At 43.9% G+C, this 24,442-nt stretch overlaps 2 protein-coding genes across 3 annotated transcripts in view; both read right to left on the minus strand.

The window, feature by feature from the left end:
• atosa (atos homolog A) overlaps nucleotides 1-7,214 on the minus strand; it is a 30,120-nt gene extending 22,906 nt beyond the window's left edge. The window contains exon 1 of the mRNA XM_070958596.1: nucleotides 6,061-7,214. Coding sequence (XP_070814697.1) covers nucleotides 6,061-6,091 — 31 coding nt within the window. The 5' untranslated portion in view covers nucleotides 6,092-7,214. The remainder of the gene's footprint in view (nucleotides 1-6,060) is intronic.
• A 6,980-nt stretch (nucleotides 7,215-14,194) lies between these two features.
• Nucleotides 14,195-22,653, minus strand: onecut1 (one cut homeobox 1). 2 transcript variants are annotated; one of them, XM_070970429.1, is made up of 2 exons: nucleotides 21,190-22,653; nucleotides 14,195-17,173 (listed from the first exon to the last, which is right to left on the minus strand). In XM_070970429.1, the coding sequence occupies exons 1-2, from the start codon at nucleotides 22,244-22,246 to the stop codon at nucleotides 16,884-16,886; spliced, it is 1,347 nt and encodes a 448-aa protein (XP_070826530.1). In that variant the 5' UTR covers nucleotides 22,247-22,653; the 3' UTR covers nucleotides 14,195-16,883. The 2 variants fall into 2 exon arrangements, with proteins under 2 accessions (XP_070826530.1, XP_070826521.1); XM_070970420.1 differs by having other exon boundaries at nucleotides 15,112-17,173; nucleotides 21,175-22,653.
• Nucleotides 22,654-24,442: the final 1,789 nt, after the last annotated feature.

Consider the following 24,442-nt stretch of genomic DNA (forward strand, 5'->3'; position numbering starts at 1 on the left):
TGCTATAATTATGTATAACCTTAAGCCTGAATATACTTTAAAGAAATGAGTTATATAAAAATTCACCCCTGTACCTTTGTCATGAATGGGGACATTAGCTATAGACCAAGTAAACATGTTTATTTCTGCTGTAATGTTTTAGGCATTTTAATATGGGGGTCTATGGGGACTGACTCACTTTTGGAGCCAGCATCAACTGGCCTTTTGAGGAACCGTAATTTTTGGCACTTCGCACACCCAACGCTACACACCCAGTCACACACACATTTGTCAGACCTGATATGAACTCACACACAGATAGGAAAAACTACTGTGTGTGAACTGGCCTTATGTTAAAGCCTCACTTTTCCTTTATTCATAACATTGTGAAACACGTGCTCAAACAACAATATATCTGCAACATGTCCTTATCAAGCAATCAATATCAGTATACTGATACATCTGTCAGGCCCTGCTATCACCCATTTCATTTTTGTGTTTAGACAGTAAGCCAACCAAGCTCTATTTCTGTCAATATGTTTTTTGTCTAGAATATTACTAACAGATAGTGGTGGCAGAGGTGTTAAGTGTTGAGGTGTTACAGTAGCAGAGTGTATGTTATGTGACTCAGAGGATGGGCCAAAAAAAAGGTGCTGGTGGCGTGGGGTGGGGGGGTGGGGGGGGGTCCAGTTCCAAAAATAACAGACACGGTAGAAGAATGACAAAAAAATAGTCCAAACATGCCATAAGTCACAAAATTTACCTCTACTTCTGTCATGTCAGATACCTTGAAGAAGAGACACAAAAGTTTAATGGAAGACAAAGTGAATATGGCAAAGACAGACAGATATAAAGACACAGCCACCGAAACACACAGCTAGGACAAAAGATAGACATTGTCCCCACCACAACACCACCCCTACCACGAGAAAGCCACCAGGTCCAGATGGCTCTTCCTGTTCCTGCAGAGCTGGCTGCTGGTTGGCTATGAGGAGCCACAGGGGCGGGAGGATGTGACGAACACACAAGCAAATGACATCACTTGCTCAGTGGCACCCTGGCAGCAGAAATATGACCCATGCTGCTACTTTCAGCTTCAGCCAGTCTAGCTCTCACCCTGGATGGTGTATTTTTACTGAACCTTAATGACAAGCTGCACCAAATGCACACATTTGTTTTTATGTCTGTGTGGATAAAGCCCACTATGACCTGACTTTTAAGTCCAGATCAAACAGCATTTCAAGAGTATCTCGCTTCTGTATCATGATGTATTTCCGAGTGAAACGGAATAGGCAGGTAGGAAATAGTGTTGGGAGGAAATTCATTTGAAGATAAAACTGGGCCTGTCATGACATACATGGAGAATTACAGTGATTCAAAGTTGGGTGCTAGCCTCCATTCAGTTAATCTACTTGTCTCCTCCATCACTCCTGTTTCTGAAGCAGGCGGAAGTTCCCCTCGAACAGCAGGAGGTGGGGGGTTAGTTACTGCTATCTCACCAGTGCACATCGACGAGACAGCATATCCATCAAGGAAGACAGCGAGAGAGAGGAAGCCCCTTGTATACTCCACGTAGCTGTTGAAGCAGTCCACTGTAAAATGCCACTTTCCTCAAAGTGAATAAATCCTCGCCAGTGGGCCAGTAATCACAGAATTATCTGGGGAAACTGAACAAAGTTTGAGGTGGGGAACACCCAAAGAGACACCGATGTACCATGGTGTTGTTAGCTAGATAACTAATGAACTTTAACTCTGTGCATGTGAAAGTTAAATATTGATTGTGATTGATGGGTGGACGTCACATCATTATTAGTTGAAACAGGAAAAAAAAACCTGATTGGATTTTGATATAAGAATACGAAGAATTTGCTTTTATATATATTTGACATATATTGTTAAATAGGTGCACAATATGATAATATGGGAATGCGATCTAAAAAGGTTAAACATTTGGTGTTAAAAATCTAATATTCCAGCATTATGTAAGATCACTGCCGGACTGGGAGGACAAGGTACCCATTCCCATACAATGGTTAGATAAGGCTAGGCTACTTACAGTAAAACGTGTCACAGAAGCATTTATTTAGGCTGATTACTGACTTACTGAGTTACTGATAGTAACTCATGGTTGAATGCCTACCCAGTATTAGTATTCATTGCGAAAGGCAAGCTCTGAATCTCACTGTACAATGGGGCGTCCAATATCCATGCTCAGTGCAGCTGGGTCAGCAAATGGTTGTGGTGTTGTATTGAAAAGACTTACGTTGACCTAAACTAATTGATCAAATGAATACTTACTGTAAGATTGTGTGGGTGTAAACACAAAAGTGGACCTTTTAAATAAGTCTCCTAAATAAATACAAAGTTATAGTTTACAATGTATCTGTTTCTATTGTGCTTTGTTTCCAATTGTCAAACACATATTGACACAATGAGAAATGCCAAAACACATCCTGTCCCCTCTGTCTGGTCTCTAGAGTTTTTATTGTGAAAGGTAGAAAACTGGAAAGAGTGAGTCTTCGGTGTGCTTGGCATGCTTGTAAACATGCTTCATTCAAACTCAACAGAAACCACATAAAACTCACCCAAAATGTCTTGGTTATTCTTTCACATTTCCGTCACCAAGTCTGCTTTGGTTGAAATAAACACTTAATTCACTGAGTTTTGTGTCAAAATATTCTGGCTTGAGATACTGTATTTCCCCACTGCCTCTCTTGCTGGCCTCTCTGAGCTCCGGGGTTAGCTAGCTGAACAGAGTCTGCCACACACCGCAGCCCTCACTCGTCCTTTGGAGACAGACCACTACATTAGCAAAATAAAATGAAAAACAAACAAACAAACAAACAAACAAACAAACAAACAACGGGTGATGGACTCAGCCTTTTACCAACATATCCAAGCAATGGCTTGACCCTTGTGCCAATCAGCAAAGTGTTGATGTGGCTAAAAAAAAACCTTGAGAACAGAGACCCAATAAATAAAGGAGTCAGTCAAGACAACGGGGAAATATACACATGAACTCTGACTGCGTGAGACGAGTAAAACAGAAGGGAGCACCTGTTGTCACTGCCCCTTGCTATGGGGTAAATCACTGCTGAGGAGGAGGCAAAGACAACACAGGACTAGACAGGTGCTCTACAGGACAACGGTGTATGTCTCTCTGCGTTATCTGGGTCTCTCGTCAGTGAGAGTGTATACTCTGATCCACTGGCATGTGGCTGGGGCGTCTGAGGGCAGCTGTAATCTGGCTGAGTGCACGGCAGAAGGCAGGCAGGCAGGCAGGCAGGCAGGCAGGCAGGCAGGCAGAGAGTGGAGTAAGTTGTGTGTGTGTCTGTGTGTGCGTGTCTGTGGGGGTGGGGCTGGGGTCGGGGGGACTTGTATTCAAGTCCTCCTTAAGGGACTAATGGCTCCAAACAGGAAGCACCACCAAACAAACACTCTGAATAACATCACAGAGATCAGGAGCACAGCGTTGAGGCTTGCCAGCTGACTGAGTCTCTCCAACATGACTAGGTCTGAGGTCATCTCTGTGTATGTTGTTTAATGTGTGTCTGAAAGGGGGAAAGAAAGAGAGCTGTGGCAGAAGGCATAAAAGAGGAGGTATTCGGTCACCATTCTTAGCCCTTTGCTCATACATTTCACCACAATACCACATTACTTCATAACAGCATCTAGTGCAACGTCTTTTTTATGTGTGAAGTGCCTTCAGTGATTTGGTTGTGAAGAGGACCACAGTTGAGCAAAAACAGCCTATTTTTATGGTGTAAACAATTCCATTGTGGTTTTTCAATCAAACTTTGCCCTTCTACATGTGGAGCCAACACAGTCAAACAAAATTATGACTTTAAGGACACAAATAAAACCCAGCTCAACCACACGTCAGCTGAAGCAATTTGAAACTTGATATGACAAGCCATTTTTCCCCGACCGGTGAAAACAGGTCCTGAGTTTTCCATTGCTGCTCTTTATGGCACCTGTAAAAGCTGTCAGTTGAGCCACATGGTTCAACGGTACAGTGCTTATTAGGAGCAAGAGCAGTCTGTTGCGTACTCTCTGCCACACTCATTCTCTCCTCACACCCGCATACACTCACACACACACGCTATCCTGACTCACAACTCAACTCACAGAAAAACAAGGGGGTCAGATGACTCTGGTTAGGCTCCTGAGCAGAACAGAAGTGTTTCTCTTCTCCCTTTATAGCAAAAGTATAGTTCACAAAGAGATGTTGAGGAAAATGCTGCTCATCTAACGTCTAAATTTTTTGTGCCGAGTTCTCTGAATGCCTACACTGATGCTACTTTTTTCTTTTGATACCCAAACTCTGACAATTATCTGATACAGGCTTCCCAACTACACTATTACACCTCTGATTTGTTTGTCTTTAATCATATTGTTCAAGAAATTGTTTTGTTACAGCTGTGATTAAGAAGCAGCACTTAAATTGGTTTGGTCACATCAGCCTGATATGAGACCTGTTTATTAAGGGCAACATCAGCACTGTTACTGATTCAATATGTTGGATTGAAGCATCTGGAGTGAGGGGTAAAGGGGGTTGCAGGGTACAGCTCTGTGCTCATTTCAACCTTTTCTGTGGTCCAGGCTACTAAGTAAACAGCTTCTCTCCCCACTGCAGTCCCTTTCTCTGAGAGCAGGGTGGGAGGCACAAGAAGGGAGGCATCTGGGCTATAAGCAATCTGGTATCTCCACCACAGGAACGGTACAGTATGTTCCAAATAACAATAGCCCCACAGTCCCTGCCAGTCATACTGGGAGCTTCTGCTGTGGAGCAGCTTCTACAAGCACAAGCTTTCATAATTAGAACATGACAGCGAGTGAGCCAACCTGACATGGTGACAATCCACGAAAGGGTGAGGAACAGACTTGCTGTAGTAATGTGCCTAAGGCCAACAGTTCGCAGTATTTTGGCAGATACAAGGCAGGAGTGCACACACACACTCTCACACACAAAACAATATTAATATTTGAGAATTTGGTTGTAAATGTCTCAATATCCCAAATAAGCAGCATTGCTGCTTGCTCTTCACGGTTGACCCAGCATGCTGTGCTGCATTATTAGGCTATAATTACACTGTACAGTGCCAGTCAACATGCCCTTTACTCTGTCCAGTCACACCACACAGCTGTCTGGGTCAGTGCTTCTATATAAAGGCTTAGGATCCCACAGGCAAGACAAGGCAAGGCTAAGGTTAAAAGTCTAGGGCCATATAGGGCACATGTTTACGGTTTGTTGAGGGGTGCCATAACCAGCATATTGTGCTCTCACGAAGATCCCACTCAGGCCAGTCAGCAGGCTGACTGCAATTTCATAACCTGTGCAAACACAGACTATCCCTAATTGACTGCAGCTAATCTCATCATGACTGAGAACAGAGGTCTTTCACTGCCTCCAAGTATGGTGCTACTGTGTTGTTGACAACAGATCAAGTCTCCAGTGACCCTGGATCACAAACAACCACATACAGTCAATCACAGTGTGAATCAGTTGGCTTATACAATCAAGGAGCTTATACAACACCTTATGTTAATTGTGTCAGGGCAAAGATTAAGGTACTAAGATACCCTTTACAAATTAAAACCATGGTAAAATTGGTATAATCACCTTGGAACAAACAGGGGTGTCCCCTCTGTCCCTGTTTTACCTCTTGCTGCAGACAGCGACATGTAAACAGGTTGCACAGCATAAGGCAGGAGCCTCATTTCCACAACAGGGTGGGTGTCAAGAACATTTTGCAGCAGCCATGTGCAAGAGACTGCCAAAACAAGAGCTACTGGAAAAGGGAACAGCATTTGGCATGAGAGAATCTCGCTAACATGCAAAACTAGAGCAGCAAATGCATGTTGTATGTACACATCCTCATGGACTCGGATCAGGCTTTGTTAGGTCACATAACCAGTGACCAGGCTGACCAGCTGTTACATAATTCCCTGGCCTGATTCTTCTCTCAGAGGAATGGGTACAGTCAAAGTAAGTGAAGCTGGACCTGCACAGCTCACCCACACACTGATAGTCAAGTCCACCCCATATGAGTGTCTGTGTGTCCCCTGTACCCCACTTACCTCGCTCGGGCTTCATCTTGTCCAGTGTCATCAGGTTGTCTTCAGGGGCTCTCTTGCAGGGTCTTCTCTTCTTCTATCACACGCAGCCTTAACAGCAACACAACGGTTTCTGCACCCCCAAACACCCTGTGACTGACCTGCTGTATTAGCTAAGCGATAATATCAGCTGTGAAGCCCGTGTGTTGGTGCCAGCTGCCCCCTATCCAACAACAAAGCATCGCTTTGTTAGCATGCTACTGTACGCTTCCATCGAGTCGCACTGTATTGTCCAACTGGCTAACACAAAGACAGCTGATAGCGAATGCCAGCAACAGCTACCGTTAGGTAATGGAGATGTCAGGCTGCTTGCTACCGAGTAACTAATCTGACTACTAGTAATTTAACTAGCAAGCTGACTACTCTCAGAGCCCGTCTCAAATTCCACCACCTGAACCATGGTTGCGTCGCGATGCATTTCTGTCCGCTCTCCTCTGACGTTGACTCCTCACAGTGGCTCTCTGGTAGTACTGGAGGGCTGCTAACTCAGCAATGTTAGCTAGATAGCAAACACCACTAACTAACTTTACCGTGACTACGAAGCTAAGCGTCTACTGGTGACGACGACCTCCCATACATCCCAACCCCCACTGTACCGCAGGTAGCCACAGCTTAGCAACAAACATCGATTCAGATGACGGAAGGTCTCGGCACATACATATATAATATTTTTTTTGCTAAGACGAGAACATATTCAGTGTAGCATTTTTTCCACACGAAACGTTAACCGGGGGTATCACACGTATATGGTCCACTTTCTAATAACCATCCACAGCGTTAGAACCGTCGCCATCTAACGTTACTTTACGCTAGAAACGCCACCTGTGCTGACTTCCTTTACGATCCCCATTAAAACTTTTCAGACCAACAACAAATAGCACGACTCTGCCCGAACGACTCGGTAACACGGCGACGTTTTCCGCGAGTGTTTGTTGAGTAGCGGTTGCTCTTTCACCCCTGACAGGCCGTCTGACTGCGAAAACTAGAAGACTGGGTCGATACTAATATTATTCAGGCGAAATGCAGATGAAAGGAACAGTGAGTCCTCCTCGTCGTGATGCTTACAGTCTGCCTCCCCTCCTCATTTCCCTCCCCACTGCTTGTCAAAACAGATCAGTGCAGCTCCAGTCACGTGTCCCAACAACAGCCCCAGTCGTCACTTCCCTCTCTGCCAGCCTCGCGTGAACTCGCAGCCATAGCAACCGCCGGTTTAGAAGTGGTACCCGTCTTCGGTGATACTTAAACTTGTCAAGAAGACGGGCCGTGTTTGATGAAAACAGAGTAGTAATAAAGCCACCACCCACATTCATTTGTCCTGGAACAGTTCCGTAACTTTAATGACAATGGAAATATGAGCAAGGAAAAGGAACAAACAAGAGACGGGCTACTCTCCGTAAACTGATTGGCCAGTGGGATTCGGTGCGCGCTCACGTGCGCACGTGAGGGTTCGTTTTTTTCCGTCGTGAACATTTTGTTCTGGCTTGTTTAACGTGTATGAAGCCAAAGATCGTTTATGGGGGTGATGCTGTGCTGTAGTACAAAGTTCTGACTGGCTGAGGGACTTCGAAAGACCTGGACAAGTTCCTGGTAAATGAATACATAATGATTATAAGACCAGATACTAACCTTTGAGTCTTTGTGACTTCTGAAAGTAACAAATGTTTCACTTGTGTATTTTTTAGACAAATAAACTGCCCTATTTGCTCCTTGTTATAAGTAAAAGGGAGCTTCAATAATTTAGTATATCTCGTATGTTTTGCTAATGAAAAGACAATATTAAACACAAAGTTGTGTTATTTGGTGTAAATTGCAAAATCAAGAATTCCAAACCAATACAGAGCCACGAGAAGTTATACATGAGACCTATACTCAAGACCAAGGTGGTGTTATGTGGCAAAGCAGTGCTAGATACAGTAAGACATCAAATGACTTTGAAACCCTGATATCCATTAGGCCTTACTGTCAACTATCATCGTCATGAGGCGTGACCTTTAACATTCAAAACTGCTGCGGACTAGTTGTAATAATATATGTTGTTGTTTTGTTTTGTTTTTTTCAAAAGCAAAAGTAAAGTTAAAAGTAAACATCAACATGTCAAGTTAATGTGAAGAAACAGAGCTAGAACCTAATACATGCAGGGTGTTCATTGTGATTTTGGTACAAATGAAAAAGGGCAGAGGGAGAGCTCTTTGTTTTAATCTCTTCTCTGCTAAAACCTCTTGGAACAAAGGCAAAGGCCAAAATGAGGACACTAGAATCTGCTTCACAAATCTGTTTGGCAGCTGCAGTTGCACTTTGTGTGTTATTGTTGTTTGCTCAATACAGTGGACTTGAGTTTGGTTAGAAATGACTAGTATTAATAGAATATTTTCAATAGACTATTGAAAAAAGGCTATAACCTATTGCTGTCACATTTTTCAAAGAATTAAAGTGTGCCATACTATCTGCTTTGAGGCTGCTGAATTTTAGAGTCACTGAATTTTCCTTTGTTTATGATCACAAAGACAAGTGACTGTAGGAAAATATAGGGTACAAACATCGACCAGTTGATTATGGGTATGTATCTGGCTAGGGGGCAATAAAGTCTACTGATTTACAACTGAATGTTGTTTAACCGAGGATCTGCACATGACCAAAACAAAACCAAGTCACATAAGAAACCATGCGTTCTTCTATAAAGGTTTTAACCCAGAAACAGCTATGTAAGGGTTTCTGTTTGGAGCGATTGGTTGGGTGATGGTGGCAGTCAGAGGTTAAAGACGCTGTGTCAGAGTCATAAGGGCTCAAACTTTATCGGCCTGTACATCAATACTTAACAACCATACAGACAGACAGATCAGTGTGACATGTCAAACACAGTTTAATGGGAATTCTACAATAACATTCCATATACGTTTTTCTGTAATATTGTGCAAATCACTTAGAATTTGTAGAAAAAAAAGGTTGAAATGAAAAGAAGAATGTGCCATCGCTGACTTTATTTTCAGATGATTGGAGTGTATAGCACTTTGAGTGGCACTGGTGATCAAACTGTTTAGTTGTAGTTGTGTAAGTTGTGGTTTGCAATGAGCTGCAAAGGCCTGGAACACATTTAGGGCTGTACTTAGTGTGATGATGTCATTTAGAGATAAATCCTGGAGCTAACAGTAGCAACTCCTAGAAAGCTGTGACACACCCCAGCTGATTTTAAAGACATACCGGCACATTTCTCTACTCAAAGAACCTCCGCATTCATGTGGAGCTCATTTTAATTTACAATCTGAATCCATAGTTGAATCCATCTTCTTTTAGTGTGAATTATCTCTTAAAAAACGATAGTAGATCGATAGGCGAAAGTAGTAAGGTCTTGTCTTTGGAAGATTCATGTCACAGCCCCATCTAGTGGCAAGATACAAATAGTGCATCAAATAAAAAATACTACTTGTAATAATAATCTATCTATCTATCTATCTATCTATCTATCTATCTATCTATCTATCTATCTATCTATCTATCTATCTATCTATCTATCTATCTATCTATCTATCTAGGGTGAAAATGAGAAAGGAGAGGAGGGAAAGAAGACAGCAGTGGACGTGCTAAAACTCCAGGGTTAGGGTTAGGGGAGTAGATGTGTTGCCTGATGTTGGGTCTCCCTTGGGTCACTGCCCTGTAACTTCTCAGTTCTCAACCAAGGCAAGTACATCAATAATAAATACACTGCAGTACCTTTATTGTGAAAAGTGACAACATGCACACACAGATGTTCGCAAATACACGCAGAATACCTTATTGGTGTGTAGCACGTAATAAAAGCTCCTGAGCATTATTTAGCCTTTCAGGTGGATGATTGGAATTAAATGATACCATGTTGTCATTCACAAAAGCAGAATACCTTTTGAAAATCATCTGTCTATGTGTTGTGTATATTTACCTCCAGACAATATTCACCAGGCTCATTGTCTTCAGAGTTTAACTGAGATGTCTTACATTTCTCCTCCGGTGCCATAATGTCCCAAAGCAAAAGTATTTCCTGGCATGGAATATGTTTGAATATGCTTGAAAATTCAGCCTGAAGACAAACTCCCAGTTTCCCCAATATGTTTCTGCTCCACCTGTTTACATGCACAAATTTGCCTTCAGGCTTTGAATTAGTGTCATCAGCGCAGTACTGGTGGGTGATGGATTATTAACAGATGGATTTGTGGAATTCAGCACTGCAAACAGAGAAAGTAATTGAAAAATCTATTTAGTGACTACATTTATTGTTGTGTTGCTGAGATGGATCAGTGAAATGACTGATCAAAGTATGGATGTCTCAACTGGGCTTGACTCCTCTGGGATTCAGTGCAGCTGAGGGTAAACTCTATTAAGGCTAAAGGGATGATCCAGATGATTTTGCTGAACTCACAACTGTGCTCATTCATAAGTTATGATTGTGATGTTTGGATTATTTAAAGTAGCACAGTACCTTGCTTTTCTGCCCTCTGGAATTCTATTTTCAGCAACATCAGAGCTTCAAAGAAAATAAATATGTACATACTCCAACATTACAGTTTTTATTAAGTTGAGCTGATATTTTGAATAAAATTCCTCTTTACCGTCAGACTGCAAAATTGCATTCCAACATTAGCAATTTACCATTTGTATTGAATGAACCTCCCTGTCCACATTTTCTTTGAAATTTAAGACCAATGACTTTTAAAAGATACTGATGTTCTTCATTGGTTTAAGCACCTAAATACCTGTAAATGTATATTTAGCATTTACAAGTAAAATCATGTGATACATTTATACGCTGATTCATTGTTTTTGCAGGAGCCCAAGTGCATATATTTTGAATGTGGGCGCCCCCTAGAACCTCTAACCCTGACAGCATGTAAAACAAAAACTATCCACTGATCATTTGAAGCTGCTTGTCATGCAGGTTCCCATCCAAGACAGACTCATACACCTGCTTGTCTTGTCCTCTACTTCCTTATCTGATTTGATGTTTTATTGATTCAATTTGCTTGTCTGAGGGAAAAAAGACAAAACACACACACACGCACACGCACACGCACACACACACACACACACACACACACACACACACACACACACACACACACACACTCACACACACACACACACACACACACACACACACACACACACACACACAGTTGTGTTTATATCACTTGTGGGGACATTACATAGACTTACATTCATTTCCTGGAGCCTTACCCTTACCCTAACCCTAACCACAACCACTATCTGCCTATTCCTAACCCTGTACCTAACCTAACCTTACCTAACCCATAACCCTATCCTCAGTCTGCACCCTGAAATTTAATGATTTACATTAAGGGGACCTGCATTTTGTCCCCATAAGGGAGGTCAGTCCCCACAATGTGACTGTGTAAACAGATTTTTGTCCCCACAACGTGATAAATACCTATTCACACACACACACACACACACACACACACACACACACACACACACACACACACACACAAACCCCTAAAATAAAATAATAATAACAGGAGGCAGGATTCAGAAGCTGGAAATACCAACTGTTTATTTTCTACTTTTTGTGACTACAGAAATGTTGAAACATTTGAACACTGAAAAAAGCTGGATGACATCATCACTTGCTTCTCAATTTTCTTTCTTTTTTTTCATTTGCTTAGCAATCACAACAGATGATATTGCACGGCACTGAGAAAGCAGTAGCAAAGCCTGGGAAACAGCTATGACAAATCAAGTCATGAGACATGGAGTTATACATCTGAGAGTAACACGGACAGTATTGCCTCTCTGGCATGCACACGCACGCACGCACGCTCACACGCAGGCACTCACGCGCACGCACACACACACAGACATACTGATAACTGAAGAAGCATTGTGAGTTGAGCAGGAGGTCAAAAGAAAGAGATCAAGGTTGACAAGAGCACAAGGCTTACGAAAGCAATGAGATTTCATTTTGAAATGCAAGTGCAAGATGAACTACTACGCTGTAATCTATTCCTAAATGTCTATGACAACAAATATGCTTGTTTATCAAAACCCTTCAAGCATCTTTGTGTGTGAATAGCTGGAGGACACCCCTCTGCGGGTGAGAAACTAGTTCCCCAGCGTTAAGAGATCCAGATGATTGTCTTAGGCGCCGCAGTATTATTATGAGACTTGTAGCCAAGCTACCAATCATATGGGAACTCCTTATGGACAAAATAAATAACAGAAAATGTGAAAACGGGGAGAAAATAGATCCACACTGCATCATCCATTCCCTCTTTAATACAGGCCTTTGTAACTGTTATGCACCTGTATTTTGCGGACAAAACTAACATTCTCCATTCTGTGACAGTTTGACTGCAGGACATGCCGATGAGATCTGTCACGGACATGTTGGTGATGACCTTCAGTCCTTGGAGACACTGTGTGTCTGTGCCGTCTGCATGACAGAGAGGAAGCAGTACACAGTAAGGCCTCTGACAACCAGGAGGAGTCAAACTTAATGTTGTGATATGCACCAACACATTCAGACACACCAGCAGTACATGCACATTTTAACAATGGATGAACACAAGGAAATACTGGTAAATGAGCACAAACATGCACAAACTCACATACCTTAGCGGTGGGGTTTGAGTCGCACACGCACACTCGCTCTCATCCACAGTCAGGAAAAGAAAAGAGCAATCCAGGTCATCGTCCCCACACACACGCACACACTGATTCCTTGGTAAGGTTGTTTGCAGTTTTATTAGACTTTGCTCATAGTCATTACACGAGTACGTACCAAAAGAACAGATACTAGGTGGAGTGAGGCGGCAGTGCCACGGCAATAAAAACAGACCCAGCTCCGTGGCACAGCCCCTGGCAGACCGGCTGCCCAGCCAACACTCCACCTCACTCTGTGCATGAGACAGCAAAGTAAGCGGGACTTGCAGCCCTCGTTTCAAATGCTTCAGATTGTACATTGAACAGGAGATTCCCCACATGGTAGAGTAAGCTTGTCTACATAGCCCTACGCCTTCTACATTCTATACCCGTGCGAATGGCAAATCAAAACTCAACAAGTCTACCTCACAAATGCCAGTGCTTTTCAACGTTATACATATTTTTTTTTCCAATTTTTGGTTTGTTTTAAAAATCTTTGGATGTGCAGTAATACCCAGAAAATAACTGTTTTTAAAAAGTCAAAAGAATAGAAAAAACACACACACGTACACACTGCTTTTTGCCAGCTGTTGAACAAAGTAGCTCCCGTATAACTTTGTCTGCATTGGCAAATCAACTGGATTTCTGGCAGTGTTTAAAACACACATTGAAATGCCGGCTAGGATTTAGCTGAAGAAGAATACAAACTACTCCTTTGTTATATCTAAGCGTGGGAAATAAGGCTGTAACATAAAACTGTCTTTTTTGTGTCTTTTTTTTTCCAAAAACCTACTATATACAAATCTAGAGTTTCTACAAATGCATAAATTAAAGCAGTGGTTAACCATTACAAAAATGCAATTAAATTAAAATCACAACACAGAAGTAGAGAAAAGGGAAAATATGAACACAATATCACAGCAGTTGGTTTTACCCTGTAAAAGCAATAGTCTACCATCATAATATTGGCATAACCCAATGTCTGATAAAAAATACGCTTCTCCCTCCATCCCTTAAGTTTCAAACATCAACCCTGAAACTTGTCCTCCGTGACTTGAAACAGAGCACTTCTGCCGAAAAAAACAACTTCAAAATAGATAATCATACAGCTTTTTGAAGTAACAATAACAGTAACCACACGAGTGGAGTTCTGCCTTACTCACAGATAGACGTCTCAATGCAGAACTCAAAGGAATTATTACTATGAGGTATTCAGAGACATTAGTAAAGACATGCACGGCCAGAGTGCTGGACCTTCCTACACACAGCAGAGAGACAAGGAAGGTTGGGGGAAAGAGGGATGGAGGGGTAAAAGGGGGCAGGGGAGGGGAGAAACAAAGACCTTTGGTTTAATCTGTAGAAGTGGACAACAGAAATTCCTTTGGTATGTTTTCATTGCATGGTTGCGCTGGCGAAAGCACCACGGTGTGATTAAAAAACAAAAACAAAAACCTTTTCCTTGTTTCTTCAGTAGTGGCCCTTCTACAGGCTGAGGTATTCACAGAGTCAAAGGTGAGAGGTCAACAGCGGTTTAACACTTTGGTTCAAGCAAGGCACTCGTCCTGGGAGTTTTAGAAAGATTGCAACACGTCTGCTTCTACTTTCAGGAACATGTCTGCCTATAGTTGAGTCAACAATTCTGCCCATGGCTACGTCAGCTTGTCTGCCTATTGTCGTGTAAAGATGTCTGACCTATTTGGTGGGTCAATGTCATCAACCTATAGATACACACTAGGGCAGGGCCAAGTTGGGAAAAAAAAAGAGTCTGGTGGGATACTCCATCAAATTCACATAGATTATATTGAACTTCATCATGAACCAAAATAAAACTTTGATTTTTCATATTGCTGTAATGTCAGCTTTTACATTTTCATCTCACTTTTCTGCCATTACAGTGGCAGAAATGAATCCTTTGGTACTGCTATCAAGCACAAACAAAGCCTGATCACATTGCTCGGGTTCCCAGTACCCCCGCAGGCACCTGCGTGGCCGCTTGTGTGTATCTATGGCCAGATCAGCATATCTGCCTATAGCTACATCAGCATGACTACCTATGGAGCTGTAATCAGAGCACAGATGAAGCAAGAGCACGCATAGCAGGGGTTGCATGGGTTGAGTGCAGGTGGGAGTGGGAGAAAGAAAGGGGAGAAGAGAGGAAGAGAGAAAGAGAGAGAGGAGATGGGGGAGGGGAGACACACAACATCTTTTAACACCACTCATAGAGGCCGTGCAATGAGAAAAAATCTTTGGTTATCTTTGGTATCATCAAAGTGATAGAAATCACGTATGGAACTTGAGTGAGGTAGCATCTTTGGTTCACACTATAAAACATCAGCAGGTCTTGACACATTTTTGTTTCTTGTCGTCTTTTTTTTTTTTTTCTTTCAGAGATGAAGAGGCAGCTCTCTCTCGCCTCTCCTTCAGCGCTTCTTCTGATGAATGTAGAGCTGCTAACCCTGGCCACGAGGAGGATGACGGCAAGGGGCCAGCTCAATATATTTAATGATGTGCTGCCCTGGGCCAGCCCTGTGTAGTGCTTTCCTCCTAGTGCTGAAATGCATAGCTTACCAGGAGAGTGGAGGCAGGATGGACGGGGGGAGGGTTGGGCGGGGGAGGGCGGCTGGGGATTGGCAGCAGGCAGGGTGTGGTGCTTTCGTATTCAGGTGACGAGCTGACATTGCTGTGTAAGTGCCTGAAAGCGATTTGATCATTGGTATCATCCCCTCCACCCAACATCTTTGATGAGGAGGGTAAAAGCAAATAGACCTACGTCTGAAACACACAGGGATGACGGAGCGACGCTGAATGCTTATTATTAGAGTGGTGACACAGTTCAGCCTCAAAACACCCCCATCAGAAGCTGTCTGTCTCCCTCACAGTGTCGAGACCACACTTAGAGCATCCCTTTGCCAGGAAAACACACTACTGGATGGATTAGTCTTTGTTTGCCACCTGCTGGTATTTGAACACATCAGCTTGAGCTAAATCTGCAGGCATAAGCTGAACAGGTTTACAGGAGGTGATCCATCTTCACAATGATTTACAGGAACATTCACATAGACGGTTCGTAAAGATATAACTGGAATATTTGGTTTCATCCAAGAAGGCATCTACAAGGCAAATGTCAATAGTTAATTTTCAGGGTTGTGTGATATAATATTTCCATTTGTACGGAGCGTATATTTAAGGATGACTCAAAATGTTGTTTGTACCATAAGCAGTAACATTCTCTTCTTTGTGGCTCCTAACAGTCAGTCTCAGGAGGTAAGGGAGGAAATGAGGTAAAAATACTCTTTAAGATTATCAACTACAAAATATATTCTTTGGTCAAATTACTTCGTAGCAGGTTCGTAAGTGGTTTTATTTCTAAGCTGCATGAGAGGCTTCAGGGTGTAGAAGGCTTTGGTTTCTCTTGTTTAAATTATTCAACGTTTCAGCATGTTGGAAGAAAGCACTACCATGTGGGTTGAGGTTAGGGGTTTCTGGTTTGGTTTAAGGGTTGGGATTTTGGTTTTGGGTTAGCAGTCTACACATGGGCATTCCCCTGTCTGCCTGGAATGCTTGATAGAAAGACAGACAGCTGGAGAGACAGGCAGTCCACCGCCACTGATCCAAACCAGGCTGCACAACAGTCCACTCGCTCCTGTAGGATTTTTTTTTTTGTCTTTAAAGTTGATTGGCCAATCCCACCGGAGCTCCACATTCTGGCTGTTTTTCAAAGGTGTGGACAGCTTCAGATCAGACTGCCAATAGGCTGATTAAACCTCCATTTAGGGACCCATCATTAAAACCAACCAATCAGATTAAAGATAAGGATGGCGAATGATAGATTGATACCGAGGGGGGAGGTGTGGGGGGTGTAGTAAAGCTATAGACCAGTGACAGTGAGTGTGTGTGTGAGGGGGAGGGGGTAAAACTATAGTCTTTTTGCAGTATGTTACACATAAACGTGTTGCTGAAACAAACATTTCAAAGCAGGTCAAAGAAGTCTTTGGTTTGTTTTTTCATCTTTGGATACTATAAATATCAATATAGTACAGGTTTAAGGGCAAAACGTTGCTTCAAGGTCTTTTTAAGTTTCTCTTTGTTTCTCATAAGTTTTAAAGCTTTTCCACCGAGGTTGAGTCAGTCCATGAGTTGGTCAAATCAGTCCGTCTTCAGGCTTTGGTGCAGGCATTGGGGCCAGAGTTGACTGAGTGACCGGAGCCGTCGTCCACCCACTTATCTAGGCTCCGGCGGCGTGCGTTCATAAAGAAGTTGCTGACAGTGGCCAGCTCGAGGCCCAGCTGCTGGGCAATGGTGACCTGCAGCTCTTTGGATGGACGCTTGTTCTCCTTGAAGATGGCGTGGAGCGTCCGCCGCTGCACATCTGTGAACACCAGCCGGGGCTTCTTGGTCATGTTGCCCCGCTCGCTCCTGCCGTGGTCTTGTTCCTTACGCTTACATGCTGTGGAGAATTCAGGAGAGAGACAGAGAGTGTTTGTGAGAGAGGGCGGACAATACTTGTGTGAAAACAAGATATTTATTTCAGAAATCTGGTGTGACAATAGTCTCTCCATCACACTTTGACCTTGGATTAAAAAAAATAGTTGTGAATAAATCCATGGCCTGGCCCATGAATTATCTCTGTGGCTCTCCTTCACAGCAGCTTAACGCAGAAGTCTGCTTCATTCATTCTAACTGCCACTGATGTGAGTATTTAAAATACCAATATTTGATATTTTCCAATCCATTTGGACCAAAACAAACTCTAATATGAATTAATTTGGTGCACAAATGTGATAGATACTTATATAAAGATAATTCAGGGACTTCCCTTAACTTTTGAGACCACAGCACTCAAAGCACTTTTGCTTTTAGATTGTAATTTTGTCCTGTAATTTATGAGCGACATCAAGAACTGAATTGCAAACAAATATTTTAACACTTAAATGTCTTAAACATCTGATTTGAATGAGAGGCCCTCCCCTCTTTTTTAAATTATAAGATAACAGTTAGTACGTTTCAGTATATACACTGTATTACTTGCTGTGTACTGTGCTCCTGTAGTGATAGAAAGGACACTGAAAGGAGTGTAAAAGCCACATTTATCATTGTGTCTCCAAATGCTAATAAGACACTTAGTCTGTCTGATATAACTTTGCACAGGATCATGTCACAGTCTGCAGGCTGGAAGCAGCGCTCCAAACACCAAGACACTCTTTCACTGAGAAACCCGCTAGGGTGCATGGGAAATAATAGCGTGTTGTCAGGGGCCCCATGGAGTAGCATGGGGCCCCATGGTCTGCTGCTGTTGAAGAGGCAGGCAGGAAACCAGCCATCCAGGGAAAAATGAGCGCTGTCTGCGGTGCTGAAAACAACAACACGCCGCAATATAGGTTCTCCCACCGCTCTGAAAAAATGAACTTCAGATCATCTAATATCGGAAAGAGGAGCTTGGAAATCCGTTTGACAGCAAATCAAACCTCCCTTCACCCGATCTCGTTGTTTTTTTCATATTGTTTTTTCCTTTTAAACCCTGGAAGCCCTCAGCGATCTCACTGTGGCTCACCGGTGAGCAGAGACCAGGAGGGGGCAGACGAGGGTCGCTGGAGAAAGGCCGAACGTGGACTCAACGGGGAAATTCATGAACAGCATACTGTGACCACGAAGCAGTCCCTAAACCTGAGCTGATTCATTTTGCAAAATGAACCATGTGAGTAAAAACACCGTATTACAAAAATCAACAAATCACAGTAAAGTACGAAGAAGATAATTCAACAAACCAATGAGATTCAGACGCAGTTTGGAGCCAAATAAGGACAAAATATGCCAGAAAGGATCATTTTAAGCATTTCACTGCACTATAAAAGCGACTCATTCTATATTAGACGAGCAGTGTGTATGTCACCAACAGTGCGTTTAAAGAGGCTGAATAATTCATGTTTTTATCATCATGTTGTTGATCTGTGTCGTTGCCTTCCAACCAAAAGTAGCAGTAGGAAGAGATCAAAAATAAACAGAATTATTAAATCAAGCAATAACCTCGTTTTAGCCCCCCCCCCCCGTGTGGTAAAGTACAGTGCAGCGACCTCTACGCATGACCATAAACTCGAGTACAATAGTGAGTATGAGCAGCCCGGTGTCTCCAGCGCTGGTAAATATTAACAGAGAGTCGGAGCCCCGCATGTAAAGGCTGCTATAAATCAGCCGGAGTGAAGGCCACTCAGACAGCAGGAGCCACCACAGAGCGGCCCGGCCCCGGCACAGGAGGCCCGGGCAGAGAGGCAGCTTTCCCAGGGCCAGGGGACATAACAACGACCTCGTTATCACGCTAATCACACACACACACACACACACACACACACACACACACACACACACACACACACACACACACACACACACACACACACACACACACACACACACACACACACACACACTGCTGCTGCTCCCGGCTAATCATTACAAACACAGAGATAACTCCACACACCCGAACAGGCTGCACACAGTGGGCCCACTGACACGGTGTGACGATAGTCCTGCGTTTCATAATCTCACAGAGAACAACAAACAGACCTCTTCTTTCTGAAGTCATTCATTCTGTCCTGTCCTAACGCACAGCTGCCTGATCCAAACCTCTTCCCTTCTATTCAAGCAAATTCAGATGAGTAATTGAATGCAGGGGAAAGGCAGAAAAGGCCCGAGATTAATTTCAGAAGCCTAAAATCAATAAGTAGCCTATATCACATCTACTTCAGCGCACGATCACATATCCAGTTCACCTAGAAACGAACGGATCGATAACACGGCGCTCGGCCTATTCTTTCCAAATTAATTTAGTTTTTAACTGTGAAATCTTCTCCCTCTCCAAACCCTTTCAAACAAAAATATGGAATTTCATATAGAAAGTTTTTACTGTTCATGATTATTTTTTTTCTTACAAAAGGTTCAGATAAAACGGGACAGGGCATGACACGTGCAAGGGAAGGCGAATAGGTAGGAAATATGAACACAGCTGAAGAAGGCCTGATACAGTTATTTTCCCAGTATAGCAATATGAATCAATAATAATCAATAATAATCAATAAGCCACTGGTCTGACTCTAGTGTGTTTTAATTATATGCCGATCACACGAATGATCAAACGATGATCGAGTACAAAACCAGCTTCCAATTCAAAGGAGATTTTCAAAACTCATTTGCAAAAGTAAATGATAAAATCTCATCTTCAAACCGCAAACCCGCATCCAGAACACACACACGCTCGCCCGCGAGCGCGGGGTACGCAGCAGCAGCAGCAGCAGCAGATGAGAAAACTGAAAAATAATCTATTGCGATTACACTTACGTGCACTCGCGCGAGCATGCACGCACACACACGCGTAGACGAATACACGCACTTTCCACTCTAAGTGGCCGCGGCCTCACTTTTCAAAAAGCCAAAAAGCCCATTTGTAGGTCATTGATCGGGCCTATAAACGTTTCAGAAAAAACCCACTGGGTGTCTGTGAGCGCGCACGTGCGATTTGGGCCTCATTGTGCGCCCTAATTGACTCGTGCGTACCTCAGGGACAAATTAATACAGATGTCTATCAGTTAATTAGAGAAACCTTAGTCAAGTCAGGGTTAGTTTAGCACCAAAACACAAACACGCGCTCCTGATTCTGTTCTATGGTGAAGTTAAATCCTCTGATTGGAGCAAAGTGAGAGACAAAGCCCATTCCACTAAATAATGCATGACTTCAGCTTTACTTGACATTTAAATTCAGTTCATCACAGACTCTCAAGAACACGTGAACACACACTTTTCTCTCTCTGTTTACACCAAGGGCAACACCAAAAAGGCTGATCAGTTGCATCTACACCAAAATAAACACATTCCTAACGATTTCTGGGTGAAGGATCAGCTTACGCTTGCAGTCCAGCGGTCGATATTTTGAGGTAAAACGACATGGGCGCTTGTTTCACACAAGCCCAAAATCAGCGTGGAGACCGAAAAGGGATGCGTATTGATATCAGGCCGCTTATTTGGTGCACGGGCATCAGCTTGGTGGAGCAGTTTCAACTTCACATGTTGTTTAGCACACTGTATGGAGCTGGATTTGACCCCCTCCACCAGACATAAATCTCTCATTTGGAAACCAGGGGCGTCAGGTCATGAAAGCCTAAGGCAGGTTTAATTTCTGGAGACATGATGTTATTTTGATAAAGAACTATCAGCCTAGAGGGAACATTTGTCCTGAATGCTACCCTGATGTGATCCTTGAATTACACTTACAGTAGACTGCTGGGAAATCTTTCTTTTTTTCACTCTTATAATAACAACTACAAAATCAGTTTTCGTTCCCAACCCACTCGACCCATTGCCAAAATAAAGTAGCATTCAGGACTAATGATCCAGTCTGAGCGTCTGTTTTTTTCTCAACAACACATTCAGAGGATGAAAACAAAAAGGGGGCTTTACCGAGGCTTCGCTCACCTGCGAGCCTGAGCGCACTCATGCGTTGGAACTCAGGCTCCTGCAGCCATTTCCACATACGGCGGAAGGTCTCTCTACCGGACTTGAGCTTGGACCAGGGTTTGGGGTTCCTCAGCAGGTCGGACAGGGTTCCCTGGGACCTGCACAGGACCCGCTGGGCAAAGATGGCCTGAGGGATGCTGTAGCGCTTCAGCTCCGTGGTGATCCTTTGCGCCACCTCTTTGGTATTCACCTCCTCCATCTGTCCCCCAGAAACACCACCGCCACCCCCTTGTTGCACGGGCCCGGAGGCCTGCTCCCGGCTGTTCACCAGCCCCTGGCCGTGCCCCTGTGCGCCTAGGTGAGCGTGTGGGTGGTGGTGGAGGCCGTTGATTTGTACCATGCCCGCCGAGGAGCTCATGTGCTGCTCCGTGTGTCTGCCGAGCATGGCCGGGTGGTGAGCCTCAAACCCGCTGGGGGTGAGCATCTTCTCACCAGGCATGGCGGCACCGGGATGAGCGTAAGGAGGGATGCCAGCCTGGGTCGTGTGTATGCTGGCCAGACCGGAACCAGACAGCGGGGAGAGGCTCTGGCCCATGCAGGGATCCTTGTGATGATATGCGGGATACAGACTGTTCATAGGCGCCAGACTCCGGTCTTCTCGCATCAACGTGAAGCTGCCGCTGACATTTCCGGGGATCCTCTGGTGCGGATGAGGGTGAGGATGATGGGGATGGTGGTGGTGGTGGTGGTGGTGATGCGGAGGAAACTTTTCGGACACGGTGGAGATGGGGGGTAAGGGCTGCAGGGGGGTCAGGGTTGTGTAAGTGCTGCTTGCACTCATGCCAGGGGGGGCTTCACACATGCTGATGGCCGGATGCAGGTGTCCGGGGTGGCTGGGGTGATAGTCTCCGCTGTCCAGCAGGGTCGCCATGCCCATAGCGCGGTGGCTCAGACCCCGGGGGGTCGAACGAGAATGTGGACTGTGGCCACTCAGCAGCTCTCCGTGACCGGCCACGGACTCATGGCTCACTCCGTGCAGGTCGCCAATATTTTCCATCGACAGCTGTGCGTTCATGATCCGGGCAGCGCTGTGGACAAACCATCTATCTGACCTACCGCAGTTAGCTGATGTCCAGAAGTCCACACGTCCAGTAAAGTTCAATTTGCTTTTGATGCTATTTTCCCTCTTGGAGCAGCTTCCTCTGCTACTGCCTCCTCTCTGTCCTTATTCACCAATTAGATTTTTTTCTCCTACCTCTGACGCTTTTTTTGCAGAATGGGAACTCCTTTTCCGAATCCTTTTTTTCTTAATATTTTTCTTTTATTTTTTTTTTTTAATTTTCTGGTTGTCTTTATGATTCAAGCCCCCCCACCGCCAACCAACTGTCCTTGCGCTCCGGTCGGGTGCCGCGCCATCTCTCTAGTTGTGTGTCTCCAGCCCCTCTTCCACCGCAGCACAGATCAATGTCTGCACATGCGCACTGCGAACACTCATCTCCTCCCGTACTCTCTCTCTCTCTCTCTCTGTCTCTCTCTCACTCACACACACACACACACACACACCGCCCCATTGCTCTGACGTCAGCTACCTTATTAAGGAAGGGAGGTATCAAACCGCCTACTAAAAGCTGTTCTCCTCAATAAGCCATATTCAGCAGCCTTTAGCCTTCACTGAAATGTTAAAAATGCAAATAGACGGATGTCTAATAAAACGCTCTCAGGATCGACCAGTGGAAATGGACTGGATGCAGCATCTAAAGTTTGATTGCCAATTGTTATTTAGAAAATGTTAAATTCATTAGGGCTGTAATGGGGCTTTATCATCAGTCCTCCTTAAATTATTAGCTGCAAATGAAGTAAACTTCCTGGTTCATTTGGAGTTGATTTTTAACTGGTGAGGTCTGGGATTCAAAACCTCAAAAGCTCCCGTGAAAATACGCTGAAAACACGAGAGGCTTCGGGGATTAGAACAAAGCGTGATGATTTAATTAGCCGCTGAAGGGCTACCACTAAAGTTAGATCATACACGGACACCTCATAGATCCATTCTTTCATTATTAGGCTTTAGCTGCAACCCCACCCCCCGCCCCCCGCCCCCTGACAAATATGTGGCGGTTTAACCAAACGAGGAAGACTGCACTATCTTCCTTTTTGACAGAAAAAGATGAGCAGATGTGTCTATTGTTCAACCATTAGGCCTAACGAACCAAGCCCAGCCTTGTGTGTGTGTGTGTGTGTGTGTGTGTGTGTGTGTGTGTGTGTGTGTGTGTGTGTGTGTGTGTGTGTGTGTGTGTGTGTGTGTGTGTGTGTGTTATTTGCAGTTACACGCATGCACATTCTTAAGTTTGGGAGTAATTAAAGAAGAAAAAAAGGTCTATACACAGTGACACTAAAAATAAAACACCAACATGTTATTTATTTAAATAAGAGAATATTTATTTTGTCGGCAGAAACTTCCAGATGATACAAAATTCACACATATGTTCACAGCATCTCTTTCTATAAAGTGGCCATGGCCTTGGAGGAAATGACATGCTGACCCATATGGTATCCCTGTGTTGCTGTGGTGCATTATGCTGCATGAGTGTTAAACTTCCCTATAACCTGCAGCCGGAGAAAAGCCGGCCCCTGCTTACATGTCAGGGGCCGTTTAGCCTAATAGAGCGGTAGCGCAGGGCGTCCTCAGCCGGCCGAGGTGACAGCTTGCAGCGGTCAGTGTCCTGCTGGACCCCCTACTGAATGAGGGACATGTCAAAGGTGACGCTTCAAGACTCCCAAAGCCAACATCTGCGGGGGGACAGATTAACCTTTCAGACTTTTCCCTGTCCTGGACCTGCTAGGGGCCCTGCATCTGTCATGGTCCCCACAATAGAGCCAGCGCTCGGTTGAACGAGTTAAATAAAAGAAAAGAAAAAAAGAGAGAAGAAGTTAAACTGTCTCTGATGTGAAGTCAATGTCAACGGCGTGTGTGTGACGTGTGTCGAGACAAAAGGACACTAATTCCTCGAAGTGTGGCTGTCCAACCGTGTAGTCCTATGGACATAATAGACTTTGGAGGCAGACAATTAGGGCTGACAAGAGGGAAACAGAAACAACGTGAAAACACACACACACACACACACACACACACACACACACACACACACACACACACACACACACACACACACACACACACACACACAAAAAGTAATTAGAAATCATAATTCATGCTCCATATCGGGATGCATTTAATTAGATTTCAATCCAAACATTTTTTTCCCTTATTCTA

This window comes from Chaetodon trifascialis, chromosome 1, assembly GCF_039877785.1.
Source record: "Chaetodon trifascialis isolate fChaTrf1 chromosome 1, fChaTrf1.hap1, whole genome shotgun sequence".
Taxonomy (NCBI): Eukaryota; Metazoa; Chordata; class Actinopteri; order Chaetodontiformes; family Chaetodontidae; genus Chaetodon; species Chaetodon trifascialis.

What these genes read in the sequence shown, in the direction of transcription:
- onecut1 (XM_070970420.1), bottom strand. Translation starts at nt 22,246, where the DNA reads ATGAACGCACAGCTGTCGATGGAAAATATTGGCGACCTGCACGGAGTG. An exon ending in CGCAGGTGAGCGAAGCCTCG is followed by an intron (nt 17,174 to 21,174) that starts GTAAAGCCCCCT and finishes AATTCTCCACAG; the next exon opens with CATGTAAGCGTAAGGAACAA.